The 21,912-nt window shown below is 33.0% G+C and overlaps 1 protein-coding gene across 2 annotated transcripts in view; it reads left to right on the top strand.

Moving 5' to 3' along the window:
• The window catches only part of LOC145294154 (transmembrane protein 131-like), a 215,448-nt gene extending 197,020 nt beyond the window's left edge, over positions 1–18,428 (top strand). Inside the window, exons 35-38 of one of the 2 annotated variants that reach the window (XM_080141270.1) lie at positions 1,640–1,773; positions 3,435–3,506; positions 4,011–4,132; positions 17,933–18,428. In XM_080141270.1, coding sequence (XP_079997396.1) covers positions 1,640–1,773; positions 3,435–3,506; positions 4,011–4,132; positions 17,933–18,058 — 454 coding nt within the window. In that variant the 3' untranslated portion in view covers positions 18,059–18,428. Of the gene's footprint in view, positions 1–1,639; positions 1,774–3,434; positions 3,507–4,007; positions 4,133–17,932 lie in introns of both variants that reach the window. The other variant, XM_080141264.1, reaches the window with a different exon arrangement.
• The last annotated feature ends 3,484 nt before the right edge of the window (positions 18,429–21,912 follow it).

Below are 21,912 nucleotides of genomic sequence, written 5' to 3'. Positions count from 1 at the left end.
AAAATTTTCCCCACTCTTTATCTGTGCCAAAACCAAAACATAAATTCCATGAACAAAGCTTCTTTCTTAGAAGTGCACGCCTGTGGAACTGTTCCATTTGCCTGTTTCCCACCTGACTACAACCTGGATGTCTTCAAGTCCAACATAAACAAATTCCTGATAACCCTTATTCCTGAGTGGCTTCCGGGCCTTGATCGGTGGTAACCACCTTTTTTAAAAAAAAAAAAAAAAAAAGTACAAACTTGCCAGAGTATTTAATCTTGGAATCTTTAGGCAATAAACAAATAGTAAAAATGTCAACTGAGCTCCAATATCTGATTCTCTAAAAACATGAACGAGAACTCATCTTATTACCACGACTGAAAAGAACTTTCCTCACTTTCTCCATATGTTTAGCATCAAGCATGATTTTGATGAATAGATTTTAAGAACACATTACTACTAGACTGCTTCCTTGCTGAGTACGACATGGTCGTCTTCAAATCCAATATCAACAAATACTTGTCATAAACTGTTACCTTAAGTAATCCAACTTTGTTCATGTTCTCTTTTGGGAGGGCCACAGAGTTACTGATGCAATACCATGCAAAGACCCCCCCCCTCTTCCCGCTCCAGACAAGATCCTAGCGGCTGAGCTATTTTACTTTGGCCCTTAGTTTAGCTAGACAAGAGGTTGGAGAGGCCTAATTTAATCAATCAGCTGGTGACATCATACCCCAGTTTCATCTCCAACCGATAAAAACCATGGTTGAGGATCAATCACATTGAGAACAAAAAAATGTATCAAATGCCAAAGAAGTAATGTTTTTCTTGAAGTGGTGTTTTCTGAAAGGAATGCTTCTCTCTGCAAAACTTCCTTTTAAGAGTAATGATCTCACTTTCACAATGAAATATCCTTCTGCGAAGAATGTATTCGGACAATATAAATAATATCCCTATCTCTGGAATTATTTGACAATTTTATTGCACCCAACACGAAACTAATGATTAGTTTGAGAGGTTGTCGAAGTCTTTTCCAAAATAGGTGTGCATATTCTCAGAGAGTAATGTTTTCAAAGAGGAATGTATTCTATGAATATAATTATCTTTATTTTAACAACTTTATTCAACATTAAATAACCCATAAATTGTTAAGTCATAACGCAAACTATCATTCTATTCATCATTTTCAATTCACTCAATATTCATCATGCAACTTCAATTCGATTATATTTATCCATGTCAAACCTTTATGCTTGAATGCATTTCAGCCTTGATAATTGACGACTTATTAGTGTAAAAACAATGTGCAATATAAAAATATTGGATCTGTGGATAAAATTCTTGCGGGTCTAGAAATGTGTGATCATTCTACACTAAATTTAAACAGCAACCTGTAACCCCACTCTCACCTGAAAATCAAATGTTTTTTATTTATCTTTTTCTTTTATGAAAAGTTTGAAGGTAAAATTTCTTCAAATCTCAAAAAACAAAAAAAAAACTATCTGAAATGAGATATAAAATTTGAATATGAAAAATGCGAATTTACAGAATTGATTTTTTTTTTTTTTTTTTTCATCCTGAAAACTTGTAATACAATTCCAAATGTTTTTTGTTTATGTAATTTGTTTTCCTTTTTTTTTTCTTTTTTTTTTTATAGCTATCTTCACTTTTCTCCTCTGCAAAACTGCCGTATGTCTCCATCTACAATAATTGACCCTCCGTCTTCTATGGCAATGGACAACCAGCCTTCTCATTCATTTTCTGTACCAACTGGACCTATTCCAACTTCTGGTGAGATTAATTTTATTTAAAATTCTTTGATCATTGGCATTTTTTTAAAGAATTTTATTGCATTGAGGGTTGTGGAGTAGGAAGGGATAAGATCCAACCCAGACTTCTTGAATTCCAAAATATCTGAATGTAATTTATTTTAATTATTATTTTAAAGTATTTCAGTATTCAGACTTTGATTCTTCAGAGATTAAAAATCCAACTAAGACTATTCTTATGAATCCAATTCTAACTGCAACCCTGGTTTCATTGCCTTTATTAGGGCCAGTGAGATATGTTTACTTTTTCAGGGTTGATATTGTGATCTGGATTAGGCTTGTCATTATACTAGAACTTAAAAACTTTTATACAAGTGTTTAAAAGCAATACCCAATACTACTTTAAATACAACAGTAAAAAAAAAATACTGCTTCATTTAACATATAAAATAAAAGTTGTATTTTCATGTGTTTGACTAAAACTCAAACTACTAAAGATACAGTTACAAATCTTACAGATTCAGTACAGTTCTGAGCTGGTTATGGTGGAAAAAAAATTAATATTGATTCACTTTAGGTCAGAGATCAAATTAATGGGTGGGGTGGGGGTAAAAAAATTTTTTTCATTTTTACTGGTAGGAGTTAGAAAAATAACTCTAAAACTAGGTCAAACATTTGACTATTGATTGTTTTTTCTTTAATTGAATTCATTACATAGGCTTGCACATGTGAGGCAGTTGGAGAAAAACACATTCAAATTCAAAAAGTAATGTCACTGAAGAAGTTTTAAAAGAAAGATATTGCACACATTTTTTTTTGTTTTGTTATAAATACTTTATTATACTCGGGTTTTGATCCATTTTACTATACTAGAGTTACTTCTGACACAAGGAATTCTCAACACTTTCTATCTAGACATTACATGACAACAATCTTTCCTTATTAAAACCTAAACCATAACTGTTCTTTCTAATTCTTACAATCAAACTTTTGGCAAGGTAAATTTTAAATGCATCATATGTAATAGTGCATCATTATAATCTAATTGAGGTCCAAGATTGTCTTTGTGTGTGCATCCTATCAGATGTTTGATTTCGGTACACAGCTGTGGTAAGTATAAAAAATAGCTTTCATTCAAATAAAGGGACAACACTGTTATTAACAATGTTTATTGTGTTGACATTTCTTGATGCCATCCATAATTTATATGAAAGATGCTGTAAAAAATGTTGAACCAGAGAATTTACCAACCAAGTGTTAAATATTAATCTACATGTACAAATAACTTCACCTCCTCCAATGCAGCACCATTCAGAGACAGGAGTCTCCAGTTTTCCAGACAGACTCTTACTTCCAAGTGGTAATATTTGTCAGGAACTCATCTCAGTTAAATAGACTCAATCATTTACTGAGTATTTTAAAATATACATTTACAAGATAAATATAAACACCAAATCATTCATATACAAATTTTTTTTTTATTCTTGTTTTTTATTGTTGTTTTTGTTTTTTGGTTGTTTGCATGAAATGACTTAATAACATAGAATAAAGCTGTAAAACCTTGCAACCCAGCAACTGTAATATTTTGAAATTTCAACCTAAATATCCATGTAGACTTGCAATCATGTTGCATTTTAAGGTTCTAAATTTCCATCTCAAATTTGTTAATTTTTTTATTTGCAGATATGAACTTATTCAGCCTAATGGACAATGCACCACGACGTCAATACAAACAAGAAGAAAAGGTTTCTTCTGGTGAGTGTTTCTATGCTGTGGCCATTTACAACTGATCGAATAATTATAATATAATCATATATACATTCTAAAGTTGATTTTCTTGTTTTTGTTCTCCTTGACATACTTTATATTTTCCCTTAATTTATTGTAAGAAAATATTATGTAGGTTTCATGTACTGGGTTATTAATCATCAAAAAGAGTAAAATGGTATATACATTATATATCTAGACCTTCTGATTCACAAAGATATGTTATTCTTTAAATACAATAGAATTTGTTTATTAATGATGAAATAAGATTTTTTTTTATAAAGTTTAATTGAATTATGTATTTAGTCATTACATTGCTTGAATAAAATTGTTTAAAATCACATACTTTAAAAACATGCTAACTTGAAAAGTAATGTTTGAACGTGAATTGCAATAGATGGTATGTCGTTTCACAACTGTATTATACAGATTATGAAATGTATCCTATGTTTTTAAATAATATCTGAATTTAAATTTTTATTTTTCCAGCAGGAGACAGTTGGCTTAATTACCCATCTGTCCCGTCTCCGCCCATTTCTGAGAGTCGTTGGGTTTTCAACAGCTCTATTGTTTCACCTTTGTGGACGTCATCCACCATACCTACGTCTATTTATGTAAGTATCTATACTATATTTCTATTTCTCTTAGAAATTACTGAACTGATCAGGCTGAAATTTTATATGGACCTTTATGATAAGGTGCATCAAACTAAGTATTATGGTATTTGTTCTATGCAGTTAGGGATTAGTCTAGAAGTGTAAGCCATTTTGAGTTTCAGAACAGTTTCAGATGGTTCGCTGTTACACACAAGGTCTGGGAGGTGACTTGTTTGTAGTAGACAGTTCCACAGAACAAAATATTCTTACCGTGTCGAAACCCGGGAAAGAACATGTGAAATTGCTCCAGAAAAGGTTTAATATTTATGAAGCAATTCTGGTTTCTGATTGGTTTGTAGCAGAACGTGAATTAATTTGATTCGTCAGTTCTTAGCAGCATCGTTTATAAATAGAATCGTCCGATTGTGTGGGATCATACCCCATTATACACCCAAAATATTGCAACACGACTATATTACATTTACTCTAGAAGTTTCACATAAAGTACACATTCTAAGTCAATGGACTCTAACTTGTGCCCATTTTTAATGGATTAAAAAGTTTAGTGTATCTATATTTTTTGCCTTTCTAAGTAATTGTATTAAGTTGAAAAGTAGAATTTTTGTAGAATTTGAATTCTTGTAGAATTTTTCGTTTTTATTTCAGATGATGTATTTTCAAACAAGTTTTCGTTAGAATACCTTTACTTTATATATCATTTTAAAGAGCGTTTTTCGCTCAATCTGATCATTTAAATTACAATTGTTTTAAAACAATTGTTTTCCTTTTAGAACATTGAATACAAGATGGAACAAAAGAGATTTGCACAATTTTCTTATTTCAATTCAAACTAGGCTGAAAAGCTGCTGAAACCGCTTGCGATATCAATAAACCACTACTGAATGAACAGCACAATGGTGGTTTAAGAAATTGTGTGGTGGTGATGAGTTTTGAAGATGATGAGTGTAGTGGTTGGCTATGGGATGTTAACGATCGATTAAGAGCTTTAGTTGAAGCCAACCAACGCACAACTGTTCGAGAATTTACTTCTGAATTAGACGTAATGTATACAACGATTTCCAACCACTTGAGAGAGATTGGAAAGACAAAAAACTTGATGAATGAGTGCCTCGCTAATTGAATTACAACCAAAAGAAATGCTGTTATTACGTGTCATTTTCCCTTTTGTGCAACAAGGATGACCTGTTTCTTAACCAGGCTGTGACTTGCAATGAAAAGTGGGTTCTTTATGACAACTGGCGATGCTTATCTTATGCCAATGAAGCTCCATGACACTTCCCGAAGCCAGAGTTGCACCAAAAGAAGGTCATGCTGACTGTTTGGTGGTTTGCGACCAGTCTTGTCTATTAGTTTTTTGAATGCAGGCGGAACCATTATGGTAATAAAGTACTGCCAATAAATCGATGAAATGCATCAAACTTCAACAACACCCAGCATTAGTCAACAGAAAAAGCCCAATTCTCCTCCATGACAATGCTCAACCGCACATTGCTAAACCGATCTTGCAAAAGTTGAACAAATTGGGCTACGAAACTCTGCCTTATCATCCATACTCTCCAGACCGCTCACCTGCTAGCTACCTCTTTTTCAAGCACCTCGAGAACTTTGTGTGAGAAATGCTTAAAAAACATAAGTGATATCAAAAACTCCTTCAGCGACTTCATCACCACCAGAATGCAAGATTTTGATGTTACTCGCATAAATACTTATTTTGTATTGGCAAAAGTTTGTTGATTATGATGGTGCTTATTTCGATCAATAAATTTTTGTTTGAGCCAAGATATGTTCATCTGAATTTGAAAGTTAAAAACTGCAAGAACTTTCTTGTCAAGCTGATAATTTACATTATTATGCACTTAAATTGGTGAACTTAAAATCTGAAAGTTTTCTATACTTATACTGTGCATTCGTATAGGTTGATTTCAAATGCATACACATGAACAACTCTTAGTAGTCAGTGTCACAAAATATTTTTATTTACTTTCATTTGAAAAAAAAATTTTATTCCATTTTTTTTTTCTTTTTTCTTTATTCTTTGATATTTATTGTTGTGTTACTGTACTGTCTCCAGATGCATTTTTTTGAAAACGTGTGCATACGTCAGACAACTAAAATTCCTTTTTCCAATCAAGACTGAAACTTGTAGGTTTCATGTACGGGTTTATTAATCTTCAAAAATAGTAAAACTGAAGAAACAAAACAAAAACAGTTTCATCAGCATCTAAATACAACAAAGGGATATTAGCAGAGATAAGAAGTTTAATATAATCAGGAGAAAGAGCTGGGAGCTTAATGAATTGCAAAAGGGAAAATATTTGAGCATAGAAATAATGTTATAGAGTTCTATTAGGTAAATCATGTTATAAGTAAGGAAAAATAAAATCTCACATGTAGGATGGAAACGGGTAAACAAAGTGTGTTGAATGAAAACAATATAGTATGATATAATTTTATGCTTAAAGAGAAGAAAAGCAATATCTCTTACCTATGATGCTCAAAATATTGGATTATTTAGAAAATGACTTCATGTAGTTGCTAAGAAATCTGCAACAATTGTGTTTGATGAGCAGACACAAGTAATCTAATCAGACACAAGTCTGAGTATGTCTTCTAAAGAAACAAGGGCCTGTTAAGGAAGATGAACTATAAGGGATCAGTTGCATAAAATGATAATGACCAGTAATATAAGAGAAGAGAGGGCCTATTATTATATCACAATATATTCTGAAATCCTTTGAGTTTGTAAAGATTGAATATGTTGAAAAGTGAGTTCTTATCTATTGATTTTATTACAGATATGAAGTTTTTGTTTGTAAAATATGTTAATTACTTTAATGTTTTATAGTTATACGATTCCTTTGAATTTAATGCATGTTTTTTGTAGTTATACCATGTTTTTATTAGTTACTTCATTATTGATATTGATGCAAAAATCAAATTTTTTGTTTTATTTTTTTTAAGTTCAAAACAATCAGCTATAATATTTGTTGATTAAAGATATTAAAAACAGATACTTTCAGTCCAAGTATTGCATGAAATGTTATGAATTTTGATAATTTTATTTAATTGCTTACCTGTTTCCTCAAGATGGCTGGATGTGACAGGATGTTGGTAGGCGTCTAAAGCTACACTTACACATATGGTTCAATGGGTTTTAAATTATTCTTTAGTGGACTTATAAGTAGCGTTAATAATAATGTCTGACTATGCCACCCAAGACATCAGTGGAGAGATCTGCTGTTTCTTTTTTAATTTATTATACTTCTGGCAGAGGTTACTTTTTGAGGACATAATGAACACGAAATAGAAAGCGCTTGAGAACTCCTTACCAAAAGAGTATATCCTCCACGTAACCCTTACATGGTCAAAGTGAATGAGTTTCCCACTTACTATGTCTCATTTTTGGACTCCGAGGTGGGTAGGGAATGTGGTTGATGAAAAATAAACCTCAAAACACATGGCTAAAAAAAGCATACTTTCCCTTCAAAACCTTTATAAGAAACCATTCCTCTGATGTCTCTTGCTCAGATTAGGAACAAAGATCCAAAACTAGGAAAACCATACAATCTATAGGTGAAGGAAACTTCCCAAGATTCCTAGTTATTGAGTTAATAGAAAAGAAAAAGATTGGAGACTTATCACTTTTTTAATAGAAAAGATATCAACAAAAAGCCAAAAACAATTTACAAAAATAAGACGGAAACCTAGTAGTCGCAGTAATTAACTATAAAGATGCTCAATATCTATTTAAAATGAAGAATTTCCAGAGGTATAAGTGCAAAGTCTTTCCCCATGAAAGACTAAACATTTCAAAAGGAGTGATTCAAAGTTACGAGCTATCATTAGCAACAGAGGAAGAATTAAAAACTGAATTGAAAAAAACAAGGAGTGATCAACCACATCCATATCAACATAAAGACAAAATAATAACCAACAATACATATATATATTAACTTTCAACACATCAACAATACCCAAAGAAATCAAGATTGGCGACTTAAATGTAAAAGAAGACCAATACATTCCAGCTCCGCTAAGCTGTTTCAACTGTCAAAAATATGGACATCATAAAAAAGTCTGTAAAGGAAAAAAAAATAGGTGGAAAATGCGGCAATATAAAGCCAAACCACACCGAAGAAGAAGGCGTAAATGAGGTGAAATGCACTAACTGCAGAGAAGATCACCTAGTCTTCTCTAAAATATGTGAAACATAAAAAGGAGATAATGAAAGTAAAGTACAAAAAAAACAGAAGCCAAAGAAATAGTTGATACGTACTTGAAAGACAAGACATATGCTGAGACAACAAAAAGACAACTAAACCATGCCAACATAATGAAATACATGATCAATATAAGGAACTGATAAACAAACTGATTACATTAAACATTAAAGAATGGTCAGAATTTCAAAATAACCTGTAAGAAAAATACTCAAATCTGGACAACAATAGAAATAACCAATCCAAACAAAGAAAGATTCCATCTACAACAGAAAACATGAAAAAAATATCACAGAAACCAACAAAACAACCACAAGAAACTAATAAAAAAAAAAAATATAAGCAATGATAAAACAGCAAATAAAGAATGCTCTAGAAAAGAAAATCGAACAATAGACACTCAAAAATAGTATCCAAATTCTAGAAAAAATGGAAACCAAAATCACCCTGGAAAAAGAAAGAAAAACACAAGTAATCAAGATGGAAAAAATGAACAGGTCAAAACAGCAACATCCCAAGCAAGACTTAGATTGACATCTAGATCCAAACAAAAAAAGAAAAACTCAACAAAACACTTCACCAAAGACACAAACTCGAACAAAAGACAAACCCTCTACTTCTAAAGAGATGGAAATAGAGAAATATTAAATAACCTCGTGGATAAAAAACAAACACAACAAATCACCCAATGGAATTGTGGAATATAATCTCATAACAAACTTATACTCATTTTGCTCTTCAACCCAGCCATTGTCTGCTTACAAGAAACTTTCTGACGAAACAATAGCAATTTCAAAACGCCAAACTATGAACAATATAACTATTTCCATAACACAAGCCCTCATGCTAATGGAGGCACCTCAATTCTTGTAAGAAATGACATACCTCAAAGTAATTTCTCTGTCAAAACAAATCTCCAAGCAATCACAGCTCCAGTCACAATACACAAAACATTCACAATCTGCTCAATATACCTCCCCTCTCATGAACCAATAAATGAAAATCTTCACCGTTCATCCTTCTCCATTAAGCTTCTTGAATAATAATGGAGCACCAATGAAGAACTATGTGGAAGTGATCACTACCCTATTATAATCAATTACAATAACGCCATCCAAAACCACATACCCAGATGGAACACAAAGCCAACTGGGCCAAATTAAAAAAAACTCTGTTCACTACAATTAACAGAACATCAAATCCAAACAATGGAAGAATTCACTGAAGTACTCATAACAATAGCCAAAAAATGCATACCCAAAAAATTCTTTCTGGAAAAATAATTAATGGATTAATAAATGAGAAATGGTTTCAAATTTTCCAAAACTAAAGCAAAAAGTATCCATTTCTGTAACCAACGCAAACTCCACCCTGACCCAACCCTACAAATTGAAGGTGAAAAAATTCCATTCGTAAACAAGCACCTTGGAATCATTTTTGGCAAAAAAATTAAACTTCATTCTACACATCAATTACATCAAAATCAAATGCAATAAAACACAACTCCTATGAGTCATTGCCTATACAGATTGGGGAGCCGACAAGAACACACTACTCAAACTTTATAGAGCACTAATCAGATCCAAAATAGACTATGACAGCTTTTTATATCAATCCACTAGAAAGTCATATCTAAAACCTCCCAACACAATATGCCACTCTGGACGAAGACTAGCACTAGGAGCGTTTCAAACCTCCCCTGTACAAAGCCTATATGCAGAAGCGAATGAAGCTCCTCTAATGCTTAGAAACCAAAACTTTTGTCTAAAGTGCTACACAAAAATTCTGGTGCTACCAGATCAGGCTGCCTATTGGCTTCCTGAGACGAAATGCACCTACATCGATTTCTGTTTTTGTTTTCTATGTTCTACAAAAACAAAATAAAAACAGCCCCTTCCCCTTCCCTTCACCCTCCCCCTCTTTCCTTTTCCTTTCCTACTTCCTGGTTGACCCTGTCGGCGAGGCATTAGAATACGCCGACTGCCCTCCTGCAGAGGGTAAAAGTCCCTCAACGGGGCTACCTGTTGGCCGTGGGTGGCAACCCGTGATGCCTAGGAAAAGGATCCTGGTGGCTGAGCAACCGATGCCTAGGGAAAATAAAGGTATCTGTTGCAACACTCTACTTTGGCCTTGTACTAGGCTAGACGGGCGGTCGGAGAGGCCCGATCCGATCAATCGGCTAGTCATGTCAAGCCCTAACACTTGCACTGAAAACGTCAATTATAACATTTAAAAAAAAAAAATTAAATAAAAAAACAAATTTAATCCAAAGATAATACATTTCATTACTACAAACATAGACAAACCAGGTAAGTGTTAGAAAGCGATGGCAAGGGCCAATCAATTGATGAGACAAAAACCACACAACTGCTCCCTAACCAATGTTTCTATCAAACTGGGAAAGAAGAAACTAAAGGAGGAAACAGGAAATGATGGAACAAACTCAATCAATTGAGTATACCTTTTTTGTATCCCTGGGATGAAAGGGCAAATGGGTTTCTCCCCCTAACATCTCCCAATTTCGGGCTCCGAGGAAGGTGGGGAGCAAAAGAGATGAAAATCTAAACAAACTTCTATGGATATAATAAACCCAAACAAAAAACCCAGAAATCAAAAAAATAAAACAAAATCGAAAAGAACCCACTCTGACGTAACCAGCTCAGACAGTGAACAAGAATATAACTATGAAATAATTGATAAAGAAAAATATCCAAGATTCATAGTAATCGAAACATTAGAAGGAAAAAAGATCAGCGATCTGTCTCCATTCTTAATCGAAAAAATTCTGTCTCAAAACAGCAACCTAAAAACAGCAAAAAAAAAATGAAAAATGGCAATCTACTTGTCACAGTCGACAACTATAAAGACGCAAAAAACGTCTTAGAGATGGAATTTTTCCATATCTATAAATGCAAAAGTTATGCTCATGAAAGACTAAACGCATCAAAAGGTGTTATAAAAAGCCATGAATTAACCTTGGCTACAGCAGAAGAAATAGAAAATGCCCTAAGAAAACAGGGAGTAATCGATCATATTCGAATAAACATAAAAAGGAATGGTCAAACCATACCTACAAAAACCTATGTACTAACATTCAATACACCAAAAATTCCCAAAGAAATAAAAATCGATATGCAATAGAAAAAGTAGAACAATATATACCATCCCCTCTGAGATGTTTCAAGTGTCATAAATATGGACATAACAGAGAAACATGCAAAGGAGAGAAAATATGTGGAAAATGTGGCTTAAAAGAACCTAACCAAACTGAAAGTGAATGCCCAAACGAAACAAAATGCCCCAAATTGCCAAGAAAAACACCCAGCATACTCTAAAATATGCAAAATCTACAAAAAAGAAATAGCCGAAATAAAATACAAACAAAACGTATGCTTTCCTGAAGCAAAGAAAATAGCAAGCTCTCAAGAAAAAATAAACACTTATGCAGACATTACAAAAATTTCAAACCAAACAACCCAAAACCAAGACCTGCTTAAACTAATCTCCGAACTCAAAAATCTAATTGAAACTTTAAAAACTAACCAAAACGAAAACAAGAAACAAATACCAGTATTTTCTAAAACCCAGCCAAATGATCTGAAACAAGTACTAAAGAGCAAAAAAGAACCCGAACAACAAAAACCACAAATAAACCGTGAAAGATCCAAATCACGAACAAGGACAAAAGCAGAAGATAAACACACAATATCTGGAAAGATGGAAACAGAATGGGAAAACACAAATCCTCTTTCCAAAAACCAAAACAAACAAAAATCAGAGATAATATTAATCGAAAATGAAAACAAATTTGAATTGATTGAAATCGAGAGTCACAGGAAAAAATCTAGCTCCAAAAACAGAACTGATCAGGAAGAGAAAATGGAGACTGAGGAGGAACCAAGCAGTTCAAGTAAACACAAAACAAAAACCACTCAAAACACAACAAATCAATAGAATACGAGATATAAAAACTAAACAAAAACCAAACAGAAAAAAAAATAAAAAATAAAAAAACGAACTTACTTATGGAAATGAATAAAAACATCATACAGTGGAATTGCAGAGGCATAAAATCAAACTACAAAGAAATCAAACATATAATAGCACAATATGACCCCAGCATAATCGGCCTACAGGAAACTCTCCTAAAAGAAACGGACACCATCAACTTCAAAGCATACCACATTTACAATCAAACAAACAGATCACAAACAGATAATCGACCAACTGGTGACACTTCAATTATAATAAAAAAACAAATACCACATATAAAATTACAACTCCAAACAAACCTTCAAATAATACCAATTAAAGCTACACTCCACCGACCAACAACTATTTGTTCAATCTACATTCCACCTAAACATAAACTAAATAAAATCGAAATTGAACATCTGATAACACAACTCCCCATACCTTTTATATTAATGGGGGACTTCAACGCCCATAACAAAATGTGGGGAAGTGAGAATATTAACCAAAATGGGAAAATCATTGAATCATTACTGGAATCACCCGAAGTAACTATATTTAACGACAAAACACAAACATACCTTCACCCAGGCACAGGAACGACATCAGCTATTGACCTAACACTATGCTCCCCCACAATATTTATGGACTTCCAATGGGAGGTACATAACGACCAGTGCGGCAGCGATCACTTCCCAATTTTTCTCAAAACCCAAGAACCTACAACAGAAGAAACAAAACCAAAATGGCAAATTTATAAAGCTAACTGGACTGAATTTAGCAAACTTTGCACAAACCTAATTAATCAAGAAATAGTTAGCAAACCAGATCCTATGTTAGCTTTCACCAATACACTAAACGAAATAGCAATCAAGACAATCCCAAAATCTTCCACCAAACCACACCCAAAATCAACGCCATGGTTCACAATAGAATGTAAAGAAGCAATAGCCAACAGGGAAAAAAATACTAAGACACTTCAAAAAACATCCTACAAGACCCAACCTTCAAAAATACCTATAAGCACGAGCAAAAGCGCGCTATATTATAAAAAAAAGCAGAAAAGAAACCTGGTAAAACTATATTTCCAAATTGAACAACAACACGCCATCAAAAAAAACATGGGAAATAATAAGAAAAATAACTGGAAAAAAACTTGGAACACCAATAAATAATATAAGTACACCAAATGGTAGACAAACTATAGACAAAAAAGAAACAGCAAACATAATCGCAAATGAATTCAGTCAAAACTCATCATCCAGCCACTACTCCCCCAAATTCCAAAAATATAAAAACAACACAGAAAAAGAAAAACTCAACTTCACATACAATAACAAAGAATACTATAACATCTCTTTCACTATAACAGAACTAAAAAATGCAATTCATAAAAGTAAAGATACAGCTACCGGTCCAGACGACATCCACTATCAATTTCTAAAACACATGCCAGACACATCTCTCAACATACTCTTACAGATAATTAACAAAATATGGTGGACTAACAATTTCCCAAAACACTGGCTCGACTCCAATATCATCCCAATTCCTAAAGCAGGAAAAGATCACTCCAACCCTTCCAATTATCGTCCTATCAAGCTGTATATGCAAAACAGAAAGGATGGTCAATACAAGACTAATGTGGCATTTAGAAAAATATAATCTTATCTCTACACACCAAAGCGGATTTAGACAAAATCAAGGTACTAATGACCAACTTATTCAGCTAGAAACATATATCCGTAACGGTCTAATAAGAAACCATCACGTGGTCTTAATCTTTTTTGATATCGAAAAAGCATATGACACCTCGTGGAGATACGGAATCTTGAAAGATATTCATAATATGGGAATCAGAGGAAACCTAGCAAAATTTATCCAAGAATTCCTATCCCACAGAATATTTAAAGTATGCTTAGGAAATATAACATCAGATCAATACACACAAGAAACAGGGGTACCACTAGGTAGTGTACTATCTGCCACCCTTTTTCTAATTAAAATCAACGGTATAATCGAAAATGTTAACATGGGATTCAAAAAAACACTATTTGTTGATGACTTTTCAATAACTTGCTCATCGCCAAATATGCCAACTATCGAAAGACAAATGCAACATTGCCTTAACAAAATAGATCTTTGGGTTAACCAAAATGGATTCAAAATGTCCAAAAGCAAAACCACATGTATCCACTTTTGTAGGAAACGAAAATACCACCTTGACCCACAGCTCAAACTAGATGGACAACTAATACCAGTAGTACAACGCACCAAATTTCTAGGGATCATTTTAGACAACAAACTAAACTTCAAGAGCACATTAACAAATTAAAACAAAAATGCTTAAAAGCAATAAATATCTTAAAAATAGTATCAAAACTAGACTGGGGAGCAGATCAAGCTACAATGCTCAAAATATACTGCTCACATATCAGATCCAAACTGGATTATGGTTGTGCCATATACAGCTCTACTTACAAATCCTACAAAAACAAACTACTAACAATACAGAATCAAAGTTTAAGACTTAGCCTGGGAGCCTATCGAACTTCACCAATGGAAAGCCTTCATGTAGAAGCCCAAGAACTACCCCCTGCATTTAAGATGGAAAAAACTAGCATTACAATACGCAACAAAACTACAAACCAACCCCGAAAACCCAACATACAAAACTACCTTCAACCCACAATGTACAAACTTTTATTCAAGGAAACCAAAAAGTATACCCTCCTTTTGACACAGAATTAAAAAAAATAATACATCAAATCAATGAAAACCCCGACAATATAATTACTCAAAAAACAAACGACAGACCACCATGGACATTATAAAAACCAGAAACCGACATAACACTTACTGCTTACAAGAAAAACACTACAAATAATATAACAAACAAAAGCAACTTTGGAGAACTAAGAGAAAAATACGCCGATGGGTCTAAAACTATAAACGGAACAAGTTCAGCATGCACAGATAGATACGACTGCCCAATGAGGCTTCAATATATACAGCCGAGCTGCAGGCCATCAAAATAGCTCTCAAACACATCAAAGACATCAACGAACAAAAATTCATAATATATACAGACTCCCTATCCTGTATCATGGCCCTTGAAGAAAAATCTAAACACTCTTATCACAGAAATTATACAAGAATACAATGAAATAACCAAAAAAAAACAATTAAAAAGTTATAATAGCCTGGATACCAAGTCATGTCGGCATTCGAAGAAATGAAAAGGCAGACAAACTGGCTAAAGAAGCCACAAATCATCAAATGGAAAAAATTAAAATACCACACACAGACCTAAAAAGAAAAATCAACGAATATATAGAAAACAAGTGGCAAGAGGAATGGAACAAATGCACTGCAAACAAACTGCATGAACATCAACCAATTTAATTATTGAAAAACGAAAAACAAAAAATTTTTAAAGGAAGAAGAGAAGAAATTGGACATACAAAATTAACTCATTCCTACCTAATCAAAGCGGAGGAAACGCCAAATTGCACACTCTGCAACCAACAACTAACAAACACCTACTGACAGAATGTAGAAAACACAAACACACCCAAAAGAAATATTTTAAAACAACAAACATTAGAAAAGTGTTCCAAGAAGTGGAACCCCAACAAACCATAAACTATTTAAAAGAAACAAATGTATTCAAACTCCTATAAAGTAAACAAGTAAAATTCAGTTTAGAAAACCAAATCTCTTACAACTAAAACAATTTTTCAGAAAACCTAAAACATCTTGCTTCAAAAGATAAACTTTTTCAAGAAACTGAAAACCTATTATATCAACAAAACTTTTTTGGCAGTAAATGACTCTTAGAGGTTGAAATGCCGTTAAACAAACACACTCACTCGCTACACAAAATTAACAGCTAACCCCACAAATCCAGTACACAATAGCACTTTAAACCCAAATTTTAAACACTTTTTCAACCCCCCCCCCCAAAAAAAAATACAATCAAAACTTTTGGACTCTGAATAAAACCAATCTCCAAAGAAGCAAAATCCATGAAACTGTCCTACATAAAACCCTTACCTGGAAAATCGTACCCCCCCCAACATAGATCTAAGTAAACATGAAAAGTAACATACCCATCCAATAACTTACTATGATGATCTCAATAAAATCAAAGAAAAGTATCTAAACCACACACATCTATTTAAATGGGTTTAAACAAAATAATGCAACAGCCAGTGCTGCAATACTCAACAAATCAACCAAAAAGCAAACAAACCTCCCAAAAGAAACATCAATTTTCGGTGTCCAAATACATGCTCTAATCCTAGCTCTTAGTCTAGCCTTCAATAACAAAGAATCCAAATTTATAATCCTTTCAGACTCCCAATCTACTTTAAAAACTAACAAAAATAAAAAGATGGACAATCTTCTAATCACAAAATTACTCAACAAGTTAACAAAATTAAATGCTTAAAAAGAAATCATTTTCTGTTGGATACTGAGCCATTCTGGTATCAAAAGTAATGAACTATCAGATTCAGCAGTAAAAATCGCCTTAAATCTCCCAATTGATGCAAATTTTAAAATTCCATACACAGATCTTAAGACATATCAATACATACACCACAGAGAAATGGAAAACTTACTGGAATGAAAATCCTAACAACAAACTTCACAAAATAATGCTAAAAATTAAAAATCAAGGACAAAATACAAAACTAAACAGAAAAAGTAAAACTAGCAAGAATAAACATAGGCCATACACATTTAACCTACTCATATCTTCTAAAAAAAAAGAAAGCCAGTCCGTCTGTATACCTTGTCAAACATCACTCAAAATAAAACATATACTAATTAAATGCACTGATTTTGTAACAAGGAATAATTTCTACAAATAAAAAAAATATTAAGGATTTATTTGATAAAAACAATCCCCACGTCATACTTTCATATCTTTAAAAAATTGGCCTTATCAAAAAATTTTAAAAAGAACCCTTTTATGCAACAGCTAGAGCAGGGGGCAAAGGCTCCCTGAATCCATAGACACTAGGCATAAAATAACCCAAGGGGTTGGCATGCCATAAATCCCAACAAAACAAACATTAACCTACAAGCAGAGTAAATGGAATGAGTGATGCTGTAGTATATTATGATTCAATTTGTCTGTTGCAAATCTCTACCTTTGCAATTTCCCCTCCATCCACCCACAGTAATGGAATTTATCGTTGGTGTGATAAAGAGGATTGTAGATATTTAATCACATTGACTTTTATATTTGATTCAAACGTTGCCAATTTTAATCCACTGTTGTATCGTTCAATCTTTAGGTTCATTGTTTTATATTTACGTTTTGGGTGACTTAACCTCTGACCTTCTTCAGCTGCATCTCCTCCTTTAACCTGAGCCCCTTCTATTTGAACTTGGAAACCTGTACAGATTTTAAACTATTTCTATGGATTAAATAGTTCAGTTCACAAGTTACAAAAGATGCACCTGAAGGAAGGTCAAAGGTTGCATCGCCCAAAATATGAATCTAACAGGATGAAAATAGTAGTCCAAATAATTTAAATTATGAGTTTGCCCTTTAAAAATTCTGAAAGCTAACCATTTCCTTTTTCTTTTTCAGAATCCTAGCACTGTCTATGATCCTCTTGCTGTGGCTCACATCTGGGAGCCGAACCACCCTTCTCCACCTTCCACAGCACCAGGCAATCATGGCTGGAACTTTCCTAGCAAACCTAATGACAACTGAAATGTCTTTACAACTGCAGTCATCATGTGGGGCATTTTCTTTATTCCTTTCTCTCTTCCCCATCCTTTTTTGTTTCACTCTAAACAAATCCGTAGTGACACTTCTCAACATTCTACTTCCAACCTAATCTTTATTTGTTTTTATTAATTTAACACCTGAATTTCCAGCCACAAAAAGCTAAAAGAACCGTGGACTGCTTTTATCTGTGATCCTAAAGTTTTTCTTTTTAAACTTTTCCTTTTTAAACTTTTCTTTCTTTCCTTTTTGTGTTTCCCTCTGTGATTTTCTCTGACACCATTAGTCTGTTCTCTAATTCTCTATCTTTACTTGTGCTTTCATTCTATTTTACAGTAAAATGTTGTATATGTCATTTAGTGTCTACCTTTTTTACTTGTTTCATGCATCATGTGAAAACTTTGGAGATTTCCCCCCCCCCCCCGAATTTTATCTTCAAATTGTTTTCACTGTTTGTGATTTGGTTAATAATAATATATAGGATCGTTATATTTAATCAATGATTTTGAATGTGCTTATTTTATTAATGTCATGCCCATTTTGATATTAACTCATCTCTCTTGTTTAATCGATTGTCGTTTTCCTTTATTAATATTATCACTAATTTTTAATCGAGAAAAATTGTCCATTTTTTTTTTTTTTTTTTAAATTAGCAATACTCATGTCTAGGGGAAAAGACAAACTCTGAAATGAGCAATTGAATTGATATCAAAATGTTGACGTGAAAATAAATGTATATTAAAATTTTTCATAATCATTGATCCAACATAAAGATCGGATATATAGATTAATTCGATTACATTAATGATGGAGGATTATTAAAATAACAAATGCTGAAGTTAAAAAAATTTTTTCTTATCAGATTATGTAAAATATGAAACATATGTAAAAGGTAACGACAATAAATAACATAACATTCTAATTCATCATTCTGCTCTATTTTAGAAATTTAAAATGGTTAAGTATTGAGCACTTTTTATTTTGTAAAACATTGACATTACAAAAATAACTTTTGTAATGTACAGTGAAAGAGCAATGGTTTAAATCCAAATAATGAATTGTTAAGATTATTTAAATTTTAAAATAGATTATAAAATTTATGTTTAATGAGAAATGAAGGATAAAAATTATCTAATTAGTACAGCTCAAGAAATACATTTCTTTATATATTTGAACAAAGGAAAAAAAAACTGTCATAAATTATGCTGACTGATTTCTAAAAAAAAAAAAAATAAATAAAATAAAACTTTTCATTAGAAATAAGTTAAATAAAGTATTAAAAATAACTGGTTATGAAACTTCTATATGATTGAGTCGATTACTAATCAGAAAGGTATTTTTGCTACAAAGGATACTTTCCAAAAGTGCCTTCATCTGATCTGGATAGTCAAAGATTTCAGATTATCACTTGTTGAAAAAGTGGACATTTTAGATCATTTTTTATTTTTATTTTTTTTTACATCATCTTATATAATAATTTCATTAGCTAGTGATGTCAAAGTAGATAGTAAATCCAGTCTATTATGTCACTATCATCTTATCGGTCAACGGTCTAATGATGGATAAGATGGTATTGATTATTTTCATCTAACAGACTGTATTTACTACCTACTTAAAACCGTAGGTATCACTACAGTTAATTTCATTAACAATATGTAGCATCATCTATAAGAAATGTATTCCTCTTAAACTGCATAACTATAGCTCTTAAATTATATGGCATTTATTACTGTTTCTTGCTTATATAGTTGTATTATTTGTTGAGATTAAGTATACAATATTGATGACCGTTTATTTCACTGTTTGACAGTTACCATGCATTATTGATAAACTAGAGATATGTTCCAGAATGGTTTATCAGTAAATTTGCTTAAAAAATTTATATATATATATATATATAGAAAATTCACTGCTAAAGCATTTTGAAACATGTTGAGTTTATCAATCTCAAGAAAACTGTATTTTGGAATGGAGCGATTGTATGAATTATATTTTTTATGAGGTAAATTCAGAATCTTACCTTTTTATAGTTAGAGCTCTAAGTAATATAAGCATTAAGCTCTCAACTCATTTTATGTGTGTGAACTTAAAGAAATTCATCTCTCTCTCTCTCTCTCTCTCTATATATATATATATATATATATATATATATATATATATATTCTACCTCTACTATTTCAATATTAGTATATTTCTTCATGTAGGCAAAACCTAAAATAATGCTCATTTCAGGTTTTGTCCACAATGATATGATTAAGTTTTCAAACATAACCTCCTTTTGGTTTTTACCTATGTTTACAGCCCCCGTCTCCCCCTCCTTTTCTGCGGTGTCATAAACTGCCCTTCATGATTTTCTGCTGACGCTCTTCTCTTGGACAAACAAAACCTGATTTGACGATTCTTCTCCAATCCACATCACCCCGCCCAATGGTTGAAGCTATTCCAGCAGCGCCACCCCATCACCACTGCTCCCATCCCTGTCACAAGTTAGACTTTGGAGGTGGAGTGAGATATTGGGGGTGGGGTGGAATAATCCTAGAGATTCTCTCCCCTCACAAGGAGCCCTATATCTTTGAAAAAAATCATTTTTATTTTTTTTTATTATTGCAAAAACAAAAGGTTAAATTTATAGAAATGGTGAAAAGACAAACCCATTTCTAAATTTTGCTCAAATATTATTTTTTATGAAATATTAATTTACTATTTTTTTTTTTTTTCTTTCCACCGAGAAGAAAAAAAGCTCCTCACCCCTCCGTTTTTTCTTTCTTCCCATTCTCCCAAAACAAAACATTTTCGTTTTCACCCCTTACCAAATCTGAATCTCAACCTTTTGTCAGTTTTTCTTATATTAAGAAAAATCTGTCATCTCCTGCTGCTTTTTTTTTTCTCTACAGCTAGGAGAGGTTGATAGAAACCCATGGACAAGGCCAGGGGACATGTTGCTTTATTAGGACCACACCTCAAAAGGGCAGGGGAATGAAAGAGGAAATGATTTCATTTTCCATTTTATTTTTATTTTTCACCTTCAACTCTCTCGATCTCTTTCCTCTCTCTGTTCTGTACCTCTTTTTGTTCTACATCTCTCTATCTCTGTTCTGTACTTCTCCACCTCTCTCTCTCTCTGTTTTGTACCTCTGTACCTCTCTCTTCTCTGTTTTGTACCTCTCTCTTCTCTGTTTTGTACCTCTCTCTTCTCTCTCTGTTTTGTACCTCTCTCTTCTCTCTCTGTTTTGTACCTCTCTCTTCTCTCTCTGTTTTGTACCTCTCTCTTCTCTCTCTGTTTTGTACCTCTCTCTTCTCTCTCTGTTTTGTACCTCTCTCTTCTCTCTCTGTTTTGTACCTCTCTCTTCTCTCTCTGTTTTGTACCTCTCTCTTCTCTCTCTGTTTTGTACCTCTCTCTTCTCTCTCTGTTTTGTACCTCTCTCTTCTCTCTCTGTTTTGTACCTCTCTCTTCTCTCTCTGTTTTGTACCTCTCTCTTCTCTCTCTCTGTTTTGTACCTCTCTCTTCTCTCTCTCTGTTTTGTACCTCTCTCTTCTCTCTCTCTGTTTTGTACCTCTCTCTTCTCTCTCTCTGTTTTGTACCTCTCTCTTCTCTCTCTCTGTTTTGTACCTCTCTCTTCTCTCTCTCTGTTTTGTACCTCTCTCTTCTCTCTCTCTGTTTTGTACCTCTCTCTTCTCTCTCTCTGTTTTGTACCTCTCTCTTCTCTCTCTCTGTTTTGTACCTCTCTCTTCTCTCTCTCTGTTTTGTACCTCTCTCTTCTCTCTCTCTGTTTTGTACCTCTCTCTTCTCTCTCTCTGTTTTGTACCTCTCTCTTCTCTCTCTCTGTTTTGTACCTCTC

The sequence above is a fragment of the Euprymna scolopes genome, chromosome 2 (assembly GCF_053919585.1).
Source record: "Euprymna scolopes isolate OS-2025 chromosome 2, ASM5391958v1, whole genome shotgun sequence".
NCBI lineage: Eukaryota > Metazoa > Mollusca > Cephalopoda > Sepiida > Sepiolidae > Euprymna > Euprymna scolopes.
Note: the sequence above shows the minus strand (reverse complement) of the source record. Positions and strands in the feature narration are given on the sequence as shown.